This window comes from Salmo trutta, chromosome 21 (assembly GCF_901001165.1).
Source record: "Salmo trutta chromosome 21, fSalTru1.1, whole genome shotgun sequence".
NCBI classification, from domain to species: domain Eukaryota; kingdom Metazoa; phylum Chordata; class Actinopteri; order Salmoniformes; family Salmonidae; genus Salmo; species Salmo trutta.
In genome coordinates, this window is record NC_042977.1 from 9,799,701 (window position 1) to 9,822,184 (window position 22,484).

Consider the following 22,484-nt stretch of genomic DNA (forward strand, 5'->3'; position numbering starts at 1 on the left):
GTGGCTATATTTAATAAATGTATTCAGACTAGTGACCTGTTATTTAATGTGTTTACTGTGGCCTAACTGCAAAATAGGCACTTTATCAATGATAAAATTTAATGATTTTACAGGGTGGGAAAATTTATTTGAATTATGTGGGGGAGTTTGCATACATTTCATCAGTGTGACAGGATATTCATGTTGTAATATGCATGTAACCAACATTTGAGGTTTAAAATGTTGAACATAGTAAAAAATGTAAAGCGCTTTGAACCTAATTTCTAAGCAACATTTTTTGGGGAATAAACAAAGTATCAAATGGCTCATGGCCACAACATTTTTACATTATGCAATGTGAACAAACAGGTAGTGAATCAGAGGCACATTGTCAACAAGTACATTGCAGAACCGACAAAAGGCAATTTCCCAGAAGTTTGTGGAGATAGCATTCATGCTAAACACTGCAGATGTTGGCTCAAGAAGAAAAACCGTTTACAGTACTACGTGTCTTATTGAATTCTGACCATAGTTACTGCATTTACTTGATTAGGCACAAATCTTCTTTAACACTGATTCAGTCTTGTGATAGTATGATTAAGAAAATGTTGAAATAGTGGCCAAAGGAAAATAAATGTTCGACATACACGTACGTCTTACAAAGTCCAGCTCCAACCTTCCAGTGACACCCCCATTTTAAGGTTTTTCTGTTGAAATGACAAGTAAACATTTTAGAAATGTATTAAGTCCATAAAGTGAAAATTATGAATATTACTATGGCCATATAAATAGAACATAAATTAGCATTAACTATGGACCAAATCTAGGATTTCAAGCACACAGGCCTTTTTGCTATGCCAAGTATCAGCCAATGGGAAAGTTGAACAGCTGTTTTTATTGAACATACTTTACATAACAGTACCATTTGGAGAGGAAAATAAAACAACTGTCAGAAATGAACAATACCAAGTCCATTTGTTTTCACACACAATTTGTAATCTAATTTTCCTGGCTAATCTTTTCACTTTGCTTACTTGATTGTTCATCTGTGAACGTGATGTAGGAGTACACCAGACTGCCAGCAATGCTAGGGAGACAAAGAGAAGGATGCTCAAATTAAACTCACGGCATCTCTTCAGTCAATGACATAAGGAAACCCCCAGCACACTTCAGTATATGGGGCATAGACCTGTCAGTAGCAATAATCGGAAGTAGAAAAGAGAAGGTCCGTACTTTCAGAATTAAGCTGAATGAAGAACATTAATTTACCTGATGTTTAATCCAATGAAGTTGACCCAGGTGAAAATATAGTCTCCACCAAAGACCATTCCAAGATAAGTGACTAAAATATTCTGTGGAAAGAATTAAAACAGCAGTCAATACTTTAGTCACGACAGTGTAGAACTACGTAAATGCTGTAAGTGCAGAGTTGTAGTGATAAAAACAATTTAGTGATGGCTTACTTTAATACAGCCCACTATGGTGGTGGTCAATGCAGAGTTGTGCTGAGTGCAAAGCACAATGGAGTACATTAAAACAAAGCTGCCAAAACAGAGAACAAAAGACGTTATGAATTAATAATCCATATATAATAATAATCTTGTTAAACATGATTTATTTAATTCGGAAGCAATGTTGACACTAATTGCGGTTGACAATGTGAGGCTTCTAGAAACTATGACAACCAAATTGTCCAACTATAGGCTTATAACAAGACTACAATGCACAATATTAAAACTATTGTACAATGAATCACTCTTCCCAGACCATTATCGCAATGAATCTTATACCAGGTATACAGTGCACTAGGAAAGTATTCAGACCCGTTGACTTTTTCCACATGCTGTTACATTACAGCCTTATTCTCAATCTACACACAATACCCCATAATGACAAAGCAAAAACAGGTTTTTGGAAATGGATTAAAAAAACAGAAATACCTTATTTACATAAATATTCAGACTCTTTGCTATGAGACTCGAAATTGAGCTCAGGTGCATCCTGTTTCCATTGATCATCCTTGAGATGTTTCTACAACTTGATTGGAGTCCACCTGTGGTAAATTCAATTGATTGGACATGATTTGGAAAGGCACACACACACCTGTCTATATAAAGGTCCCCCAGTTGACAGTGCATGTCTGAGCAAAAACCAAGTCATGAGGTCAAAGGAATTGTCTGTAGAGCTCCGAGACAGGATTGTGTCAAGGCACAGATCTGGGGGAAAGGTACCAAAACATTTCTGCAGCATTGAAGGTCCCCAAGAATACAACCACCATGAATCTTTCTAGAGCTGGCCACCCGGCCAAACTGAGCAATCAGGGGAGAAGGGCCTTTGTCGGGGAGGTGACCAAGAACCCCATGGTCACTCAGATCTCTAGAGTTCCTCTGTGGAGATGGGAGAACCTTCCAGAAGGACAATCATCTCTGTAGCACTCCACCAATCAGGCCTTTATGGTAGAGTGGCCAGATGGAAACTACTCCTCAATAAAAGGGTACGACAGCCCGCTTGGAGTTTGCCAAAAGGACTCTCTGGTCTGATGAAACCAAGATCAACCTCTTTGGCCTGAAAGCCAAGGAGACTAGTCAGGATCCTTGATGAAAACCTACTCCAGAGCACTCAGGACCTTTAACTGCAGCGAAGGTTCACCTTCCAACAGGACAACAACCCTAAACACACAGCCAAGACAACACAGGAGTGGCTTCGGGACAAGTCTCGGAATGTCCTTAAGTGGCCCAGCCAGAGCCCAGACTTGAACCCGATCGAACATCACTGGAGAGATCTGAAAACAGTTGTGCAGCGACGCTCCCCATCCAACCTGACAGAGCTTGAGAGGATCTACAGAGGAGAATGGGAGAAATCCCCCAAATACAGGTGCCAAGCTTTTAGCGTCATACCCAAGAAGACTCAAGGCTGTAATTCCTGCCAAAGGGGCCTCAATAAAGAAAAGGGTCTGAATACTTATGTAAATGTGATATTTTTGTAACTATTTTTTTTACATTTGCAAAAATGTAAAAACCTGGGTTATTGTGTGTACATTGAAGGAAAAAAACGAATCATTTTTTAAATAAGGCTGTAATGTAACAACGTGGAAAAAGTCAAGGGGTCTGAATACTTCCAAATTATATGTAAATATCAATACTCTCACCCCATAACACAGGTAAGCACAAACTGGAACAAAAACAGCATGTCCGACCACCCTTCAAACTCCAATGCCTTGGATAGAAACACCACAAACGTGTGGTCAGTTAAAGGGTAACAACAATAGCCAGTAGATGTTTTTCACAGCACATAAGTTACACACAAACATGGTATGCAACGCACACAAACAACAACCTCTTACCATTTGTAGATCCCCAGCGAAATGTGCATATGCCACTGTAGGGATGATCATAAATAAAGCGTTGTAATACAGCAGCCCATATTTGCCAAGCTCCTATGAACACATACATACAAGTTGGAAAAAACATTAACACAACAGCAATACTTCAATGGTGAGGGTATCAAATTGACACGGAATGTGTTGTCCAAGTCTTTTTATATCAATATGTGTGGACCCACTGGACCACATTGTTTATAGATATACTGTACAGAAGTAATGAATTGTCTCAATCGGGTGCACACATAACACAAAACATAATGTAACATGAGTACCTGTACTGTAGATATATAGTGGGGTGGCCTCTCCCCATGTTTTATTATGCTCTAATACAAATACAGAGGAACAAGTCAAGTATTCACAAAAAAAAACAGTTGGCACATATCCACTTACCTTGGAATCAAGTTTCTGCTTCACATAGGCCCCATTGGCTGCAGTCAGAACATTGTTGAGCATTATGAAAACATAGCCTTGGAAATCAAAGGCCAAATCCGTGCTGTAACAGATTTTTACCAAATGAGAGATGTTTTTTTTTTCCTCTCGTGCATTTCCACACTAAATGGGGACAATTCCCTTTTCAACAGTTTAACTACATACTAGACTTTGCAATGGTAAACTGAACCTGCCGGGTGAGACACATGCTTAAAGTAATCTGGTCTAGACACCCTAAGAGCCAGCAAGCAAGTCAAATTCTTACCAAGAGCAAGCAAGCTAGTCAAATTCTTACCAAGAGCAAGCAAGCTAGTCAAATTCTTACCTCGCAGCTACAAAGGCTCCAAAGATCATGGCAAACACTGTTGCCTTGATAGGCCCCGAGAATGTCTTTCTGTGGGGAATGAAACATGTTATTCACCCAATGAAAAATCGAATGCAATCTTATTTTGAAATGTCTAATATTGGTTTCTAATATTTGAAGAGAACTTACTTCAGTAGGATTCCCTCAGCCAACATGGTTAACAAAATAGAGAATCTTCTTAAAACTGTAAACATGGGTAGACTGGAAGAGGATAAAGGACACATACAATCACCACTGTGTTTTTTATGAGTGATTCCTCATGAAACCAGGACAAAAAAATTACCACGATTAAGATTTTCACTAAATTAAATCCATAGAATGGTCCATTGGAGGAAGTATTGTTGACATATGATATATTTGACAATTGTATCTAACGGCATAATTCAGAAATAATTGATCAAAGTTGGTATATTTATGACATTTTGGTCTTACCCAGGCCTCCTTTAAGTGTGTAGGTGCTACAAAGCAAACATTGGCACCTGCTCTGTAATATGGCATATCAAAGTTCCAGAGCTACTTTTAGAGTTATGATCCAATTTGTTAGCATTACCCACGGAGTGAATGTGAAAATGGATTCAAAATGTTCACTCTCTGCTGGTGATTAGCAGGATGTGCAATGACACAAGTAAAAGGAGGGCTGTGATTGGCTACATTGCCTACTATGCCAATTTCTCTGTATAAAATGGGCCATAACTTTAAAACTCGCTGAGATCCCACTGGAACTTTGATATTCCCATAGAGTACATTCTGTTCAGCAATATATTGAAAAATATGCCAAATTCTTTTCAATATTCATGTATTTTTGTATATTCTTAAATGAATGTAAAAAAAATGCAATTGAAATCAAAGAACTACTCATACCACAGAGCAATTGGTAAAGCTTCATATGAACCAATTTTTGCTTTGTAGCATCTACAAATTAAACATTATGGAGTCTTAAAGGAGGCCTGGGTAAGGCCAAAATGTTATTAATGAAATTAGGCATACAGTATTTATTACTTCTCAATTATGCTTTTAGATACAAATGTCAACAATCTTTCCTACAAAGGACAATTAAAAAAAAAAAATTACCCCGTTTTCTCCCCAATTTTGTGGTATCCAATTGGTAGTTACAGTCTTGTCTCATCACTGCAACTCCCATACGGACTCGGGAGAGGTGAAGGTCGAGAGCCGTACGTCCTCCAAAAAAACAAAAACAACCAAGCCGCACTGCTTCTTGACACAATGCCCACTTAACCCGGAAGCCAGCCACACCAATGTGTCGGAGGAAACACCGTACACCTGGCGACCGTGTTAGCGTGCACTGCGCTCGGCCCACCACAGGAGTCGCTAGTGCCCGATGAGACAAGGACATCCCTGCCGGCCAAACCCTCCCCTAACCCGTACAACGCTGGGCCAATTGTGCGCCACCCCACGGGTCTCCCGGTCGTGGTCGGCTGCGACAGAGCCTGGACTCAAACCCAGAATCTCTAGTGGCACAGCTAGCACTGCGATGCATTGCCTTAGACCACTGTGCCACTCGGGAGGCATACAAAGGACTATTCTATGGATTACATTTAGCAAAAATCCCCAAAATCATGGCCTTCTTTGTCCTGATTTAGTGAGGAATCACTCTCTATTTCTATGATATGAAGCATAAGTGGTGAATATTCAATATCAGGGTCAATGAAGAAAGACGTCATACTTGAGTCGCTTGGTTCCTAGAAGTCCTGATACCTGATTCCCAACATACAGAAGCGGTAGGGGAAACATCTGCAAAGACAGAATAAAAGTCTACTATAGACACAGTAGTTCATCATGTTGAAACAGGCACAGGGTTTCCATTGTCTGATGCAAGACTCGGTGTACACTCCACTCCGAGAGAAACCATGGTTTATCTATTTCTGAGAGGGTCTATGGTGAGGAAAACAAAATACAGCTTGGGGCTATGTACCGCCCACTTTACATTTTCACCAATTACTGTTTTGGACATTAGGTTGTATGTAAGTCAAAGCAACAGAAAGGGCCATTTAAACTGTGAAATTGAGCTCCCTTCAGCTTGAATGGTGGGTCATATGGTGCATTTGGAAATTTAAGCTACAAAATGTATATGATATAGAAAGGAATAATCGTATCACCTTGTTTGGGATGCTCCTGTCCAAACCTGGAAATGTGATGACACCTATTGCCTTTGCAGCTCCTAGTACAAGTACTGTAGCCAGCATCTGGAGAAAAAAATCGAATGTAATAAATCTTTTATAAGCAACTCTTCAATTGATGTAAATCATGAAGCACATACTTACTTGACCGATCCCAACACATGTTGATGAGGGGAATCTGCAAACAAAAGTTATTAAAATGTGACTTCAGCAAATGCATTACAGTATGACAAAGTAGGCTCCTATCATAACTATTATGGCCAGTATCAGAGGAAATTCCCATAAAATAATAGTACCATGTAGGAATAAAAGCAGTTCTTTGGCAATAAAACATTACAGCTATTTTATTCAGGGTAAAATAATCATCACAATGACAAGTTTGACATTCAAAGCAGTCAGAGTGTTTCTCTACATAAATCTGTGGTCGGCAAAAATCTTTAGATAATGTTTAATACTGTGAAAGTAAAGTACCAGTCAAAGGTTTGGACACACCTACTCATTCAAGGGTTTTTCTTTATTTGTACTGTTTTTTACATTGTAGAATAATAGTGAAGACAACAAAACTATGAAATAACACATATTGAATCATGTAGTAACCAAAAAGTGTTAAAATATATTTATATTTCAGATTCTTCAAAGTAGCCACCCTTTGCCTTGATGACAGCTTTGCACGCGCTTGGCATTCTCTCAACCAGCTTCACCTGGAATGTTTTTACAACAGTCTTGAAGGAGTTCCCAAATATGATGCTGCTTTTCCTTCACTCTGCAGTCCAACTCATCCCAAACCATCTCAATTGGGTTGAGGTCAGGTGATTGTGGAGGCCAGGCCATCTGCTGCAGCACTCCATCACTCTTCTTCTTGGACAAATAACCCTTACACAGCCTGGAGGTGTGTTGGGTCATTGTCCTGTTGAAAAACAAATGATAGTCCCACTAAGTGAAAACCAGATGGGATGGCGTATTGTTGCAGAATGCTGTGGTAGCCATGCTGGTTAAGTGTGCCTTTAATTCTAAATAAATCACAGACAGTGTCACCAGAAAAGCACCATCACAACTCCTCCTCCATGTTTCACGGTGGGAAACACACATGCGGAGATCCGTTCACCTACTCTGCGTCTCACAAAGACATGGCGGTTGGAACCAAAAATCTCAAATTTGGACTCATCAGCCCAAAGGACAGATTTCCACCGGTCTAATGTACATTGCTTGTGTTTCTTGGCCCAAGCAAGTCTTCATATTTTTGTCCTTTAGTAGTGGTTTCTTGGCAGCAATTCTACCATGAAGGCCTGAGTCACACAGTCTCCTCTGAACAGTTGATGTTGAGATGTGTCTGTTACTTGAACTATGTGAAGCATTTATTTGGGCTGCAATTTCTGAGGCTGGTAATTCTAAATGAACTTATCCTCTGCTGGAAAGGTAACTCTGGGTCTTCCTTTCCTGTGGTGGTTCTCATGAGAGCCAGTTTCATCATAGCGCTTCATGTTTTTTTGCGACTGCACTTGAAGAAACTTTCAAAGTTCCAGATTGACTGACCTTCATGTCTTAAGGTAATGATGGACTGTCATTTCTCTTTGCTTATTTGAGCTGTTCTTGGCATAATATGGACTTGGTCTTTCACCAAATAGGGCTATCTTCTGTATACCACCCCTACCTTGTCACAACACAACTGATTGGCTCAAACGCATTAAGAAGGAAAGAAATTCCACAAATTAAACTTTTAACAAGGCACCCCTGTCAATTGAAATGCATTCCAGGTGACCACCTCATGAAGCTGGTTGAGAGAATGCCAAGAGTGTGCAAAGCTGTCATGAAGAATATAACATATAAAATAAATTTTGATTTGTTTAACACTTTTTTGGTTACTACATGATTCCATGTGTTATTTCATAGTTTTGTTATCTTCACTATTTTTCTACAATGTAGAAAATACAAAAAAATAAAAGCCATGGAATGAGGTGTCCAAACTTTTGACTGGTACTGCATGTGTAAAACAGCTTTATGCCACACAACATTCAGCTACATTGATGTTGGTACCCCCGAGACCGAGTAAGCAAACAACCCCACTCTGTTTTTAACACTGTCATTAGTGTCCAAAGTCCAACCAACTGCCCATGCATTGACTACTGTAGGCATACCTGTAACTGGTGAGGACGCTTTTGTTCACAACAACGATTAAAAACGAGCTCAGCCCGTAAAATCCGGCAGCGAAAAGCTTCAGAAACACGGCTGACCTCCCGCTCGTCATCCCTTTATTGCCATTCTTGGATACTGAGCTTTTATCCGAGGTTTTCCCTTCAATTTGCACATGTTGACGTTTCCGAACTTCCGCCATAGTTCACTAAATACTACGTCATGACGATGTCAGAGGGGGTGTCTTCCAATGCGTGATAAACATTGGGCACGTTTGAGTGGTAAGGCGAGAGCAACGGACAGCAGACGAAAGTCGAGTGAAGTCGACTGAGGTGCATCTGCGACAGCTAAAAGTCGGACACTGCAGTTGCTTTCCAACAGCAAGGCTAAGATCAGCATGACAGTGTTAACATAGCTGCTATTATTTACAAAAGTTTGTCTGAATAAATGTCAAAATACACTCAAACTGGAAACAATGTGTTGTACAATTATTTGGTTAGAGTTCTCAAATATCACTTTTCATTTGTATTCCCTGTAGCTTTATATTTCAGCAGAATTGCTTCCTGTTTCAGTCACGTATTTAGACATTCACATTGATCAAATAAAAACACCCTAATAATTGGTTGACAAATAGGGCCTCCACCAATGCAGGTGATGGCTGCATGAGCTTCGATCACATTTTTGTAAAGTTCATGCAGTTGACATGTAGTCGCAAGTCAGACAATTTGTATAACCATAATGCAACACTTTGAAAGGCGGTGACCAACAATGGTCAATGACTTGACAAAAGTAATCCACTGAAGCGTGTCCATTGCTACAATGTAGCCACCTTGTAGGATGCAAAAGTGTCATGCCAGAATGTACCCAAATTGTTCTCAACTCCAAAATGTACATCACATCAACGGAGACAACTGTGGGAGGACTGAACGTTGAGTAGCTGTTAGTTGATACTTGTAAATGTAAATTCTAAACCGTTACGTGTACCCGTTTGTCCTCTGTAGCTGCATGTCTTTCTGTTTGCTGAAATCCACCATTTTTAGAAAACTTTCCTTAAATACAACAACTGACTGTTTTCTCGAATCTACTGACAGTTTCTCAATTTAGTCACAGAGGTACACTCCACCCGCCCACAGTCTTCGCAACCCAACTCTACCTAGATGTACAAATTGTGGAGTTTAGAAACCTAGATAACCAGAATGTAGACTAATACAGTTGGCGCGTTTGAGTGGTAAGGCGAAAGCAACCGACTGGAGACAAAAGTCGAGGAGTGAAGTCGGTGGACGTGCATCTACAACAGCCGAAAGTCCCGACACTGTAGTGGTTTTCCAACAGCACGTCTCAGATCAACATGGCAGTGTCAACATAGCCGCTATTGTTTATAAATGTTTTTCTGTATACATAATACACTTTTCTATACCCCCCATATCATACTCAAAAACTGGAAACATAATGTGTGTACAATTCATTGGTTAGAGCAGAGTTTCCCAAACTCAAGCTTTGAATATTTGAGTCAGCGGGCGCAGTTGGTGAGAAGCAACTGTGGCGACTTCATCAAAAACAGCATGACCTTTGATCACATGACTTTTGTAAAGTTGATGCAGTTGACATGTAGTTGCAAGTCAGACAATTTTTATAACCATAATGCAACACACTTTGAAAAGTGGTGACCAATGGTCGACGACCTGACAGAAGTGATCCGCTCGAACGCGCCCACACTCCCATATTTTCATCATAGACATTAAAACCAGGTTTTCATATTAATATTCCATGTCATAAGGAAAGCCTGCCTGGCCTAAGAAATTGAACATTTATGTAATCTATGGTTGGCATCATCTTGCGTGTGTTGTGATTTCCAATAGTATAACACTTGAATCCTTCATCAAATTTTAAAGGTCCAATGCAGATGTTTTTCTCTCAATATAAAATCATTACTGGGTAACAATTAAGTACCTTACTGTGATTCTTTGCAATTAAAATGGTTAAAAATAAATAAATAAATAGCTTCTTAGTTATTCCTCAAACAAGAATTTAGCTAGGACTGTCTGGGAGTGGTCTGAGGAGGGAGGGGAAACTGAAAACTAGCTGTTATTGGCAGAAAGGTTTGGAACTTTTTCTTATTGGTCTATTCACTCATTTACCGCCTGGTGTTGTCACCAGGCAGGCCAAAACTCCATCCCACCAAAACAGGCAGAATTTTCATGCAGTCTTTTCAAAACAGCTCTTTACACCAAAAGGGGCATTATCATAATGTTCACAATTTCACAGTATTATTCCAACCTCAGAGTAGAAATATATAAAAACACAGGGGGAAAAAAAAAAAAAAAAAAATCACATTTTGACTGCAGTGGGCCTTTAAAATGTGTTATGACATAACATTGAAATAATCCCCCTCCAAGAAAAATCACACACAGCTTGAGTATAGAAAAGCACTTCTTTTTTTTTTAAAGTGTTCTTTTTAAAAGTCGCAGTAATGATCTCACACAACTCACTGCCAGAATACATTTACCACCTCTAAGCAATTTATTAGAACAGGGATGTTTGCAGAAAAGTCTACCGTCAAATGGCTCAAACAGTCCTACAAAAGGATTTGCTCCAGTCACCTGTGTCCCTGTATTACCAGCAAGTCTTTCCAGAGCATTGGAATATAAAGCTTTCAGTCATTTAAAATAGTCAAATGTACCCCTTCCTCAAACCCAATGTGTGAAGTATACATACTTCGGTACAATAAAACCTAGCCTGGAAATGCAAGACACAGATGACTACAAGCACGATTAGCAGTCATACATTCTGTAGCACTCGATTGCTCCACATTGAACGGCCCATTTCTTTCAGACAAATTATGCAGTAGTGCTGCTGTAGTAATGATAACAAAATGCAAAAATAACAGCAAAGATGATCACAAGAGAGAAAAAAAGGGTCTTTACTTCAGAGTTCTGGTGCTGATAGGAACAAGTGCTTTGCAAACTCTAAAAGATAGGACTACAAATACTACATTTATCAAATACTCTAATTGCAAGATATGTCCACAATCTTACCTAGATAGTCGTTTCTATGTTCTCAGAAATAAAAACTACTTCAGGCCAAACCGAGCTGCTTTTGAACTTCTGGTCACGTTCCTGGAGAATGTCAAGTTCGTGGCAGGGGAGTACTTCAAGTGTTTAAGTAATTATTGTTCACATTCAACGCAATTACACTTTCTCTCACACACACACACACACAAACAAAATACAATATATTCACATAGTGGTCTTAAGGTTACTAATAGTATAGCCTGTACAACCTACAAGGACCAGCCTAGATACACATTTGGGCCATGGCTGCCCTAAAGACACAGGTAGTAACATCTGGACCAGGGATAAAACACACCAACCACTGGTTCACCAGAAAAATAAGAGCCAAGCTATCAATAGGAAAATAAAAGGAAACCAGAGGCCTCAACTTTCACTGCATAACAAGCAGAAACATTACACTTAAGGAGTCACTACTTTTAAAAACACAGTTCATAGATTTAGTACAAAGGTACTAAAATGTATTTTAAGTTTAACATCTGAGTAATGCATGACTTAAAAGTCACCCCTTCAAAATAAAAGCTTGTCTAAGATGACCACAAAATATTCAGGTAAAGTCATGAGGAAAGCCAGCCAAAGCCTAAGGAGGTCCACCCACACACACACACAAAATCTTGGAAATGCATATATTCAAGCAGCAATACAAAAAAAATATCCATGAAGTATATACGCATAATCTCTGAAAAAAACAAATAATATATGAAAACATCCCTGCTATCTTGTCTCTAAATACAAAACTTCTACCAATAACTTGCTTCAGTGTAACAAGAGAAGTAATTTTTCCTCTTTTTTTTGTCTTTTTATCAGTCCTTTCAAAACAGGTTAAAATTTCAGTCCTCAGCTGTGAATGGTATGGATGACTGTCTTCTTTTCGTCGTTAAAATCATTTCCTTTCTTTTTTCTCTCCTCATATACTTGAAGTTGTAAGCATGCAAGCCTCATAGGAGGGGGTTGGAGGCGCTGACGGGGCGGGCTGGTGGCGATGCTGAAGTCTTAGGCCAGGGCTGGGAAGGCCTCTGGGTCGTCAACGTTGGGAACAGACACTCCACCTGGCTGGGGACCAAGAGAGAAAAATAATGCATTTAGAAAAGCTCAGAGAATACTGGGTCATGTTCAGTAGGGAGAAAATGTTTTGCAGTTGGGAGATTATAGATGAACAACAGTTCAAAACAATAATTAGTCAACTTCAGCACAGAATTTCACTTCGTGGTCAGTGAAAACAGCTTTCTGTGGTCAGTAACCTAGGGTCCTTTACAAGCTGCGTTGCGGAGAATGCAGACGGAGTCACGGAATCCAGACATTAAACCGGAAATCAACAATATTCAAAAATGTATTGAATTTTGTAGAAAAACCAACTATTCAGAAATGCATTACATTAGCCCAAGTTAATCATCAGACATGAACAAAATACGTTAGGGATTCTTACAGGAATGCTCCTGTCGGTGTGTCTACACTTCATGTAGCCGTTAGCGATGATGCTAATAATAACCTTCTGTTAGAGATGGATAGGCTTTCCCAAAAACCATCTCAATTAAATGTTGACTACAAAAGTACCCTATGCCTACTTGGCAGAATGATATTGTGATTATTTGCATCAGCGGTAATTTGTTTTGCAAACTCTAAAATCACAGGAGCACTACAGAAAGACTGCTAATCAAACAATGGACTCTTGCTGGTGCTCACTTGCATTAAGTTTAACACCCCAAAATCTAAATTTATTATATTTTTCCCAGACCTCAAACGTGGTCTCTTGATGTGGTTTAAGCATTGTTGTGAACTTAGAACAGAACATCCATTTATTAAATCAACAAGTGCGAGTTTGAGAGAGAACCTAAAAAAAACTGGGAAAACCGTAAACCTGAAAAATGGGACTTGAGAAAATATTTCACGGAATCAGGCCAAAAATAAAACTGATTTTATAGGGCCCTAGTAACCATAGCCTTTTGTGATCATTATTTACAACCATTTGTGGTCAGTTACAACAGCCTCAATTAGCGTTACCTTTTCGGGTCGAACTCCCCCTGTGCGAACCGGACGGTCGGATCGGCCGCCTCCTCCACCGCGGCCTCCCCTTCCTCCACGGGCTCCCCCGCGCCCGCGCCCAGGGCGGCCCAGGTCTCCAAAGTTGATCTCCAGCTGGGCTGTGATGTCGTTGGCGGGCTTGCGGAAGTGGTGGTCCGGGCCGATTTCGTCAGGGTTGCCCTGATGGAGATTTGACTTTGTTTACATTTAGTCAGAGCTAGAGTTTAACATTTAGACGGAGTCCACTCATGCAACCATGTAAACTCAAAAAGCCAACATGCTAACTACTGTTTGACATAATTTAACTGCTATGCCAATGTGTATGCATGTGTAGATGAAGGCTTGTTTAATCAGAATTGTATAGGGTTGAATATATGAAACAGGTACCTTGAACAAGGGGGTCATGTCTTCAATCTCCGGAGTATCAATCACAGCTGGTTTCTGCAACATCCAAGAGAAAGGGCCAACAATAAGACCAAGCACTTTTGTAATGACATAGCCTCATGGGGAGGGTTTTTAGCTGGTTTGCATTACGATCTGGTTTATATCAGCACTTTTGGTGGCTAATACATAAACAATACAAGAAGGAATCAATACCTTAAAGATGTGCATACTTCTTTAGCATTGATCAGTCAATAAGAATCAAACTTTTCTAATTGCAACTCCTTTCCAAACTTGAAACGCAACAGTACAGCTAATCCTACACTTCTTGAACATTCACCAATATTACTTGAGTAGAGTATATCTGTAGGATGTTTTGACTTCAAATAGATTTGAAATGAAAACAAATGATTTGATCGATTCAGTCACATCCTTAAATCTAAATAACACGTACTTTGCTCAAATATAGGGTTGAAAAAAATATGAAATGTTAAAAATACAACTAAATACAATGGCAAAACAAAATATACATGACAGCGATAGATAAGCAAACATTTGGCACAGTTTGTGTCACTTACATCTTTAGGCTTTTCGTCGCTGACATCTTCGCTCTTGGACTTGTGCAGCACATAGCCCTTGTTCCACTTGCTGTCGGCGCCCTCGTTGGGCTTGCGGATGTTAAACTCCACCTTGGCGCGCTCCTTGTCCTGCATGGCCTTCCATTCGTCCAGGGTCATCTCCTTGGGGCCCTCCTCCTTAGGTTCCTCGACTTCGTTCTCCCTGGAAGAAACGGAGATGCATCTGTCACCGCAAGCTATTACCAGCCATTGTCTGTTAGCTTTCAAATTGGGTTTGTCGTTTTAGATTTCTTCTAGATTGACTGTAGTGCTACTTGCGTCGTGGACCATGTGATGAATTGAACGTTGAGATCAGACTGAATGAAGCAGTATGAATGGAGCACCCTAGTGAACCGGTACAGTGATGTTAACTCCAAGAATAGGTTTTCCTTGCAAAAATTTAATTTGACCTGTAAAAATAAAGGTTAAATGAAAAAGGAGAGAAATGAGTTGGTTGTCCCGTTTCAGTCAGAGCAGCAGTCCTGGGGTGTTTTGCACTGTGGTGTGTGGGGTTAACTGGACAACTGCCCCAGGAGGGTACTCACTTATTCTCAGAGTCAGCAGGGGGGTGTTCCACTCCCTCAGGGGTTTCCTCAGGGGCAGTAGTCTGTTCGGCATCAACACTGGGAACAGAAATTCAACTTATTTATCCCCTCCGGGGCAAAAGCAGACACCAGTCAATATCAACAAAGCCAGGACCTTGCCTACACATAATGGGTCTGATCGGTCTCCATTTAAGGAAATAGGTTCTGATTTTTTGAACACCCACCTCGTTTCATCCTTGGGGTTTCCCCGGTTGTGAACACCACTCCCGCCACGCTTCTCCTCGGATTTCTGACTGTTGAGACAAACATGAAACCAAATGCGCCACCATCACTAGTCACAGGGCATCTGAAGCTCAAACCCCTCCCCCCAAAAAAATCCTTTGAGGACTCGGAGCAGAAATGACTCACGGTTTGTCGCCACTGCTGTGTCTGTCGAAATCCCGTTTGCCGCGGGAGTCGAAGCTGTCGCCCCGGCCCATGCCCCGCCCCCGTCCACCACGCCCAGCACGGCTGCCACCACGCCCTCTGGGGGGCCGGTCTCCTAGAGGCCTGATGAGGGACACACACAGACTTTGCATTAAGAAGGGCAGATAGTACTGAGCTGCTCCTATGAATAATACTTTATTGAAAGTTTAAAAAAAAAAACATGCAAGGATAGGTATGATTTGAATTGTGGCTTAAAAAAAGAAAAATCCTTTACACCAGTCAAAGTCTGGTGCCACCTGACACTTAAAAAGTAACAAACTTAAGCATGCAGCGCGTCCCAGACATCCGTCTATCCCACAATCCCTAGACAACCAGATTTACATTACCAACAATTATTATTAAAAAAAAAAAAATTGCTGACCATTGTCCTTTACTACAGCAATTACTCACTTGTCTGCAGAGAACTCTCCTCTTTCTCCACCGTCGGGCTTGTCCTCAAGGGGTTTGTCGAAGCGGCGCTCGCGTGGGGGTCTCCTGTTGTCCGGCCTCCTGTCACCGGTGGGCCGCCCCTCCCCCTGCCCGCCCTGGGTGCCGGGCTGGCCCTGCTGGTCCGGCCTCCGGCCCACCCGCCTGATAACTGCTACCACAACAACACATGGAGGCTTTAGATGTGGCCAATCACTCAGCACTGGCCAGAGATGACTACAGAGACAAATGAAAAGGGTTGTGCAGTGATAAATCCCATGAACATTCACCACTATTTCAAATCAATAATACCTTTTGATTAAAACATGTTTTGGCCTGATAAAGGGTGTTGGAGCCAAATAATGTATAACCAAAAAGTATAATACAACCAAGAATGGTATACTGCACCTGTGTCTAGACTAGAGACGAATTGCATGAGGAAATTCAAGGAAGCATTTAACATGAAATATGGGTCAGTTGTCAGCAAATGTGTTAGCTAACCAGCTTCGTCTGGTATGACCTATCTCATGAGGGTGAGGAGTGTTAGCTACGCCCTGTCATGGTTTATTACTTTGACAGCATGCACTCTTGACACAAGGCAGACACGCCTTCTTTCAATGCATGTTAGACATGGTATTTATACTTGTGTAGTTGAGGACATCTGGCCAAATCAATTGTTTACAAGAATACAGCGCACATGCACGTAGACGAAATCCTAGTAACTTGGCTACTACTTCAGCAAGCTAGCTAACACGATCTGTATGGAAACGCTCCTGCAAAGGTAAACGCCAGCACGCTCAGTCAACGCCTGTCGCCACACGTTACTGCATAAACCGTTTGAACAGACAACATAAACAGTGCCAACCATGCATTAACTAGAGAAATAAAACGGTGCAAGGTTTGCTACCTGTGTTGGCCAGTTTCTATCAAAATCCTGGAACAACAACAACCAACATGGGAGTTTGGTTGGCTAGCTACCTACCTAATGGTGCACATGCAGGATAACGCACGGGCCTTGACGTTAAACTCGTGATTTTTGTTTTTACAGTTTAGTCGCAGCAGTGTTGTTTTGAAGAATAGCTAACGTTAGCTAACTGCGCAGCAAGCATGCCCCGCAAATCCTAGACGAGCCAGCTACCTTTGTTGCTCAGCTAAGAAATAAGTTACCCAATTCATATAAATATATGCCCACCAAACTCGAGCTGTTTCATGACAAACACATTTTACTGCGCAACTACCACTGGAGTATCATTCACAAACAATCCACATCCTGCAGGTGGAATTCATTTCTGCGACAGGTTAGCCTGAGTGTACTGTTGGGTGATATACAGTACATATCCAATGCACGATTAACCTGTCCAATAATCATGCATTGGATATGTGCATGTTTGCAGTGGGTTCTGTTGCCGTCTAAATTCATTACAACAGGACAGGTACCATGTTGACCCTCATCATGCTGTTGTTGTTACCAAGCTGGCTAGGTTTTTGCAGGTTTTGAAATATAAAAAAAAAACGCAATACCAATTTGTGAGTGAACCTTACCTTCTTTCTTCGGAGGTACCGGAGCCTGAGTTTCATCTTTTTTGTCAAGGAGCGGATTCTTCCTGTCCTTCTGTGACTCTTTCTTGGGCTGCTTGGCAGCTTGGGCTGCAGACTTGGTGACACTAGCTGCGGCCGCCTCTTTCTTCTTGTTCTCCGCCGCCTTTAACACCTCGAACGGATCTGATTCATCATCCAATAGCTGGTCAAACCGATTCGTTACGACGCAGCCGAAGCCTTCTTGCAGTTGTCCGGGCATGATGGCGCCCCTTCAGCGGGATTTACCTCCGATTCTACGAGGCTGGGTGCGAACAATTCGCTAGATACTGCCACAAGATGGCTGGGAAATGTACCCCTTCTCTTCCGGCGTGAGGAATATCCGGGACATTCAGTAGTGCGCCATATGATATGGGGTTATGTACTTGTCTTGCCAAGCAGGATGTCCAAATATCCTGTTTGTAAACACATGCACATTTTCTCACGTGTCAGAAGGTGATAACTGTTGAATTATTCCTATATCGCATTAGCCATGAAATATAATTGCTACGTTAATTGACAAAAACAAAATGCCTATGCACTGTAGGTCGGCAACAAGAAATATACTGATGACCAATACAAATCTTTATTGCCTTATTGTTTAGAAGAGAATAATAATTACCCAATATGCAGTTAATGCTTTTCAGGAAATGTAGAGAGAGAGAGGGAAGAGGGGACCTTTTTCCAAGTGAAGCATTTCCATATCCCAATATACAGCAGCTCTCTCTGTGTGTGTTCTAAAGATTAAGGAGGATTTATAGGTTTATAAAAAGCAGAAAATAAACTTGTGTGTAGAGGGCAGGCAGGGAAATGTTGTGAACAGCTGGTAGTGTCATGCAGCTGTCTATTTACAAGCATTTCGCTACACCCGCAATAACATCTGCTAAATATGTGTGTGGCCAATACAATTTGAGTTGATTTGATCTGACTAGGCACTTCCCTGTAACCTATCAGAATGGGAAGTTTGGGAACTCAACCATCCAGCCAAACACAGCTGTTGGCGACAAGGTCACATATTGGATGCCAAGTTAATTTAGCTTTTATAATTTTCTATTCTATGAATACGATATCTTTGTAATAGTTTAGCCCCTGTAGAAGGTATCATATTATTTGTTTGTACATAAGTCTACTACAGAGTTTTAACGCATGAGCAAGACACTCACATGACTCAACTGTGACAAAGCAATTTGGCAAGCAAATGCCTCTCCTCATAACGCCCTAAAGTGGTGTCAATGAAATGTGTGCCATGTACGATATCGGTGACTTTACAAGCATCTTGCACCAATAAACTTATTGGAAGTATCCGTGTCATGTTGGAACTGGCATTATATCCTATGTGCTACTGTATTTCTCTTTAGACCTACAGTACAATATGACTCACATTTTACCTGAGACCCATTTTAGTAGTGGGATATTACTCTTATATTAGCCTCATTGTTCAAAACACTGTTACATTTGGTGTGAGTGACACTATCCATCACCACATCATCTTTTATGAATGAAGTGACATAAAAGGAACACATATAACTGGCTTGAGATAATTGGTGTGGGCCTAAGGCAAACCACGCCACCCAAATAACCCAAATCATGGTTTGTAAGGCTACAGCACACCACAGCAACCTGTGTGTGTGTGTAACATAATACAGGTATCAGGTAAAAACAGGGCTGGTGTCTTTGTTACACCAGTAAACTAGGCCTACACAGCTCACATGCTCTGCAATACAGACAAGACCAACTGCTGCTGCCCTGTTGTTGAACAATTCAACCTATGAAATATCCATTTGAACACTAATTTGGCAATATTGATTTTAGACTGAAATACAATTGGCAATGGTTAGACTTTGACTACATACTGTGCCTTCAGAAAGTATTCAAACTCTTGACTTATTGTTACAGCCTGAATAAAAATGGATAAAATATTTTTGGCTTTCTCTCACACATCTATACACAATACCCTATAATGACAAAGTGAAACCATGTTTTTAGAATTTTTGCAAATTTCTTGAAAATGAAATACAGAAATATCTCATTTACATAAGTATTCACACCCGGGTCAATACTTTGTAGAAACACCTTTGGCAGCGATTACTGCTGTGATTCTTTCTGGGTAAGTTTCTAAGAGCTTTCCACACCTGGATTGTGCAACATTTGCCCATTAATAGTTTCAAAATTCTTCAAGCTCTGTCAAATTGGTTGTTAATCATTGCTAGACAACCATTTTGAGGTCTTGCCATAGAGTTTCAAGTAGATTTATGTCAAAACTGTAACTCAGCCACTCCGGAAGATTCACTGTCTTCTTGGTAAGCAACTACAGTGTAGATTTGGCCTTAAGTGTTAGGTTATTGTCCTGCTGAAAGGCGAATTCATCTCCCAGTGTCTGGTGGAAAGCACAGAACCAGGTTTTCCTCCAGAATTTTGCCTGTGCTCCATTCCGTGGATGTTTTATCCTGAAAAACTCCCCAGTCCTTAACAATTACAAGCATACCCATGACATAATCAGCCACCATTATGCTTGAAAATGTTGAGAGTGGTACTCAGTAATATGTTGTATTGGATTTGCCCCAAACACAACACTTTGTGTTCAGGACACATTTTTTGCAGTACTACTTTAGTGCCCTGTTGCAAACAGGATGCATGTTTTGGAATATTTTTCATTCTGTCAATTAGGTTAGCATTGTTGAGTAATTACAATGTTGTTGATCCATCGTCAGTTTTATCCTATCACACCCATTCAACTCTAACTGATTTCAAGTCACCATTGGTCTCATGGTGAAATCTCATGGAAGGACGCCTGTATCTTTGTAGTGACTGGGGCCTCCCGAGTGGTGAAGTGGTCTAAGACACTGCATCGCAAATTCCAGGCTGTGTCGCAGCCGGCCCAGCATCATCTGGGTTAGGGGAGGGTTTGGCCGGCCGGGATGTCCTTGTCCCATCGCGTTCTAGCGACTCCTGTGGTGGGCAGGGTGCAGTGCACGCTGACAAGGTCGCCAGGTGTACGGTGTTTCCTCCGACACATTGGTGTGGCTGGCTTCTGGGATAAACAGGCATTGTGTCAAGAAGCGGGGTCGTGTTTCGGAGGACACATGGCTCTCAACCTTCACCTCTCCCTAGTCCGTATGGGAGAGTTGCAGCGATGGGACAAGACTAACTACAAATTGGGGAGGAAAAAAAGAGAAACAAAATAAAAAATAAACATTATTTGAAGTGACTGGGTGTATTGATACACCATCCAAAGTGTAATTAACAACTTCACCATGCTCAAAGGGATATTCAATGTCTGTTTTTTTTACCCATCTACCAATAGGTGCCCTTCTTTGCGAGGCATTCAAAAACCTCCCTGGTCTTTGTGGTTCAATCTGTTTGAAATTCACTGCTCGACTGAACGTGTGGGGTACAGAGATGAGGTATTCATTAAAAAAATCATGTTCAACACTATTATTGCACACATGCAACTTATTAAGTGACTTGTTAAGCAAAATCTTACTCCAAACGTATTTAGGCTTGCCATAACAAAAGGGGTTGAATACTTATTGACTCAAGACATTTCAGCTTTTCATTTTTTAATAATTTGTAAACATTTCTATAAACGTAATTCCACTTTGACATTATAGGGTATTGTATGACAAAATATCTAAATTTAGTCATTTTTAAATTCAGGCTGTAACACAACAAAATGTGGAAAAAAGTTCCTAAAGGCACTGCAGATAAGAACATGTCAGAAATTGAGCCAAAGTCAGCATTAGCTTGAAGAGTGGTGGCATCGATCAACTTTTCATTCAAACAAGCTACACATAAATAATGCAAATAAATCTTTCATTTTAAACTTTAATTTCAATAAAAGTTCAACAGCTCACAACTCTTCATCTTACCAACCAAACACAAAGGAATGCTTTGCCTAGTTCTGGTCAGGTATTGCTATTTGTGCTTGATAATTCACAAACGGTCTTGACAGTCTACCACATTTAGCTCCTTGAGTTATCAGCAGGAATGTACAGGCTGCATGGTCCCTTTCTAAGACATTAACAAATGTTCATTAACCATGGGGCGGCAGGGTAGCCTAGTGGTTAGAGCGTTGGGCTAATAACCGAAAAGTTGCAAGTTCGAATTCCCGAGCTGACAAGGTACAAATCTGTCGTTCTGCCCCTGAACAAGGCAGTTAACCCACTGTTCCTAGGCCGTCATTGAAAATAAGAATTTGTTCTTAACTGACTTGCCTAGTAAAATAAAAATAAATAAAGTTTCAGTTTTAGCATTTTAGTGTTCCAGTATTTTCAGTGGATTTCAGTATTCAAGTTGCAGTCTCTGTTTAATATAATCTTTAAACCATATTTTATCTACTTGAGTGCCTACTGTACATGTTCCTGTTATAGTCACAAAAGGAACAGCACTCATGTGGCCTAGCTAGCGTACACTAACCAAGATCAAATTATAAAGTGCTTGAAAATGGGAAACCTCTACTCAACTAGGGAGGCTATTGAAAATGGTGGCTGATAAAAAGTCAATGCATACAGCTGATTCTATAGAGTATTCACACAAATAGAGCGACGTTATTCAAACCACTACTAGTCCCTCATGGCTATGGTCAACTTATACAGAGCATACCATTTCTCTTCATTCACACGGAGTAAAACACACTGAATAAAACAGTTTCGTTTATATACAGTGCTTTCAGAAAGTATTCAGACCCCTTGACTTTTTCCACATTTGGTTCGGTTACAGCCTTATTCTAAAATTGATTAAATAATTTTTCCCCCTCAATCTACACACAATTCCCCATAATCACAAAGCAAAAACAGGTTTTTAGATTTTTTTGCTAATTAAAATATCACATTTACATAAGTATTCAGAACCTTAACTCAGTACTTTGTTGATGCACCTTTGGCAGCAATTACAGCCTTGAATCGTCTTGGGTATGACGCTACAATCTTTGCACATCTGTATTTGGGGAGTTTCTCCCATTCTT

At 40.6% G+C, this 22,484-nt stretch overlaps 2 protein-coding genes across 3 annotated transcripts; both read right to left on the bottom strand.

The window, feature by feature from the left end:
• Window positions 1-102: 102 nt before the first annotated feature.
• Window positions 103-8,652, bottom strand: LOC115156630 (UDP-N-acetylglucosamine/UDP-glucose/GDP-mannose transporter). The gene is made up of 13 exons (XM_029704140.1): window positions 8,428-8,652; window positions 6,437-6,470; window positions 6,272-6,358; window positions 5,839-5,906; window positions 4,284-4,355; window positions 4,116-4,184; window positions 3,752-3,854; window positions 3,323-3,415; window positions 3,128-3,195; window positions 1,443-1,521; window positions 1,249-1,331; window positions 1,014-1,066; window positions 103-686 (listed from the first exon to the last, which is right to left on the bottom strand). The coding sequence occupies exons 1-13, from the start codon at window positions 8,622-8,624 to the stop codon at window positions 676-678; spliced, it is 1,017 nt and encodes a 338-aa protein (XP_029560000.1). The 5' UTR covers window positions 8,625-8,652; the 3' UTR covers window positions 103-675.
• A 2,182-nt stretch (window positions 8,653-10,834) lies between these two features.
• Window positions 10,835-17,873, bottom strand: LOC115156631 (plasminogen activator inhibitor 1 RNA-binding protein). Of its 2 annotated transcripts, none has more exons than XM_029704142.1 (9): window positions 17,489-17,873; window positions 15,932-16,118; window positions 15,464-15,604; window positions 15,280-15,348; window positions 15,056-15,133; window positions 14,472-14,673; window positions 13,900-13,953; window positions 13,492-13,692; window positions 10,835-12,543 (listed from the first exon to the last, which is right to left on the bottom strand). In XM_029704142.1, the coding sequence occupies exons 1-9, from the start codon at window positions 17,742-17,744 to the stop codon at window positions 12,484-12,486; spliced, it is 1,248 nt and encodes a 415-aa protein (XP_029560002.1). In that variant the 5' UTR covers window positions 17,745-17,873; the 3' UTR covers window positions 10,835-12,483. The 2 variants fall into 2 exon arrangements, with proteins under 2 accessions (XP_029560002.1, XP_029560001.1); XM_029704141.1 differs by having other exon boundaries at window positions 15,932-16,121.
• Window positions 17,874-22,484: the final 4,611 nt, after the last annotated feature.

What these genes read in the sequence shown, in the direction of transcription:
- LOC115156630 (XM_029704140.1), bottom strand. Translation starts at nt 8,624, where the DNA reads ATGGCGGAAGTTCGGAAACGTCAACATGTGCAAATTGAAGGGAAAACC. An exon ending in ACAGGAGCATCCCAAACAAG is followed by an intron (nt 5,907 to 6,271) that starts GTGATACGATTA and finishes CTGTCTTTGCAG; the next exon opens with ATGTTTCCCCTACCGCTTCT. An exon ending in AGCAGAAACTTGATTCCAAG is followed by an intron (nt 3,416 to 3,751) that starts GTAAGTGGATAT and finishes ATGTGTTCATAG; the next exon opens with GAGCTTGGCAAATATGGGCT.
- LOC115156631 (XM_029704141.1), bottom strand. Translation starts at nt 17,744, where the DNA reads ATGCCCGGACAACTGCAAGAAGGCTTCGGCTGCGTCGTAACGAATCGG. An exon ending in AACCCCAAGGATGAAACGAG is followed by an intron (nt 15,134 to 15,279) that starts GTGGGTGTTCAA and finishes TTCTGTTCCCAG; the next exon opens with TGTTGATGCCGAACAGACTA. An exon ending in GCGACGAAAAGCCTAAAGAT is followed by an intron (nt 13,954 to 14,471) that starts GTAAGTGACACA and finishes TGGATGTTGCAG; the next exon opens with AAACCAGCTGTGATTGATAC.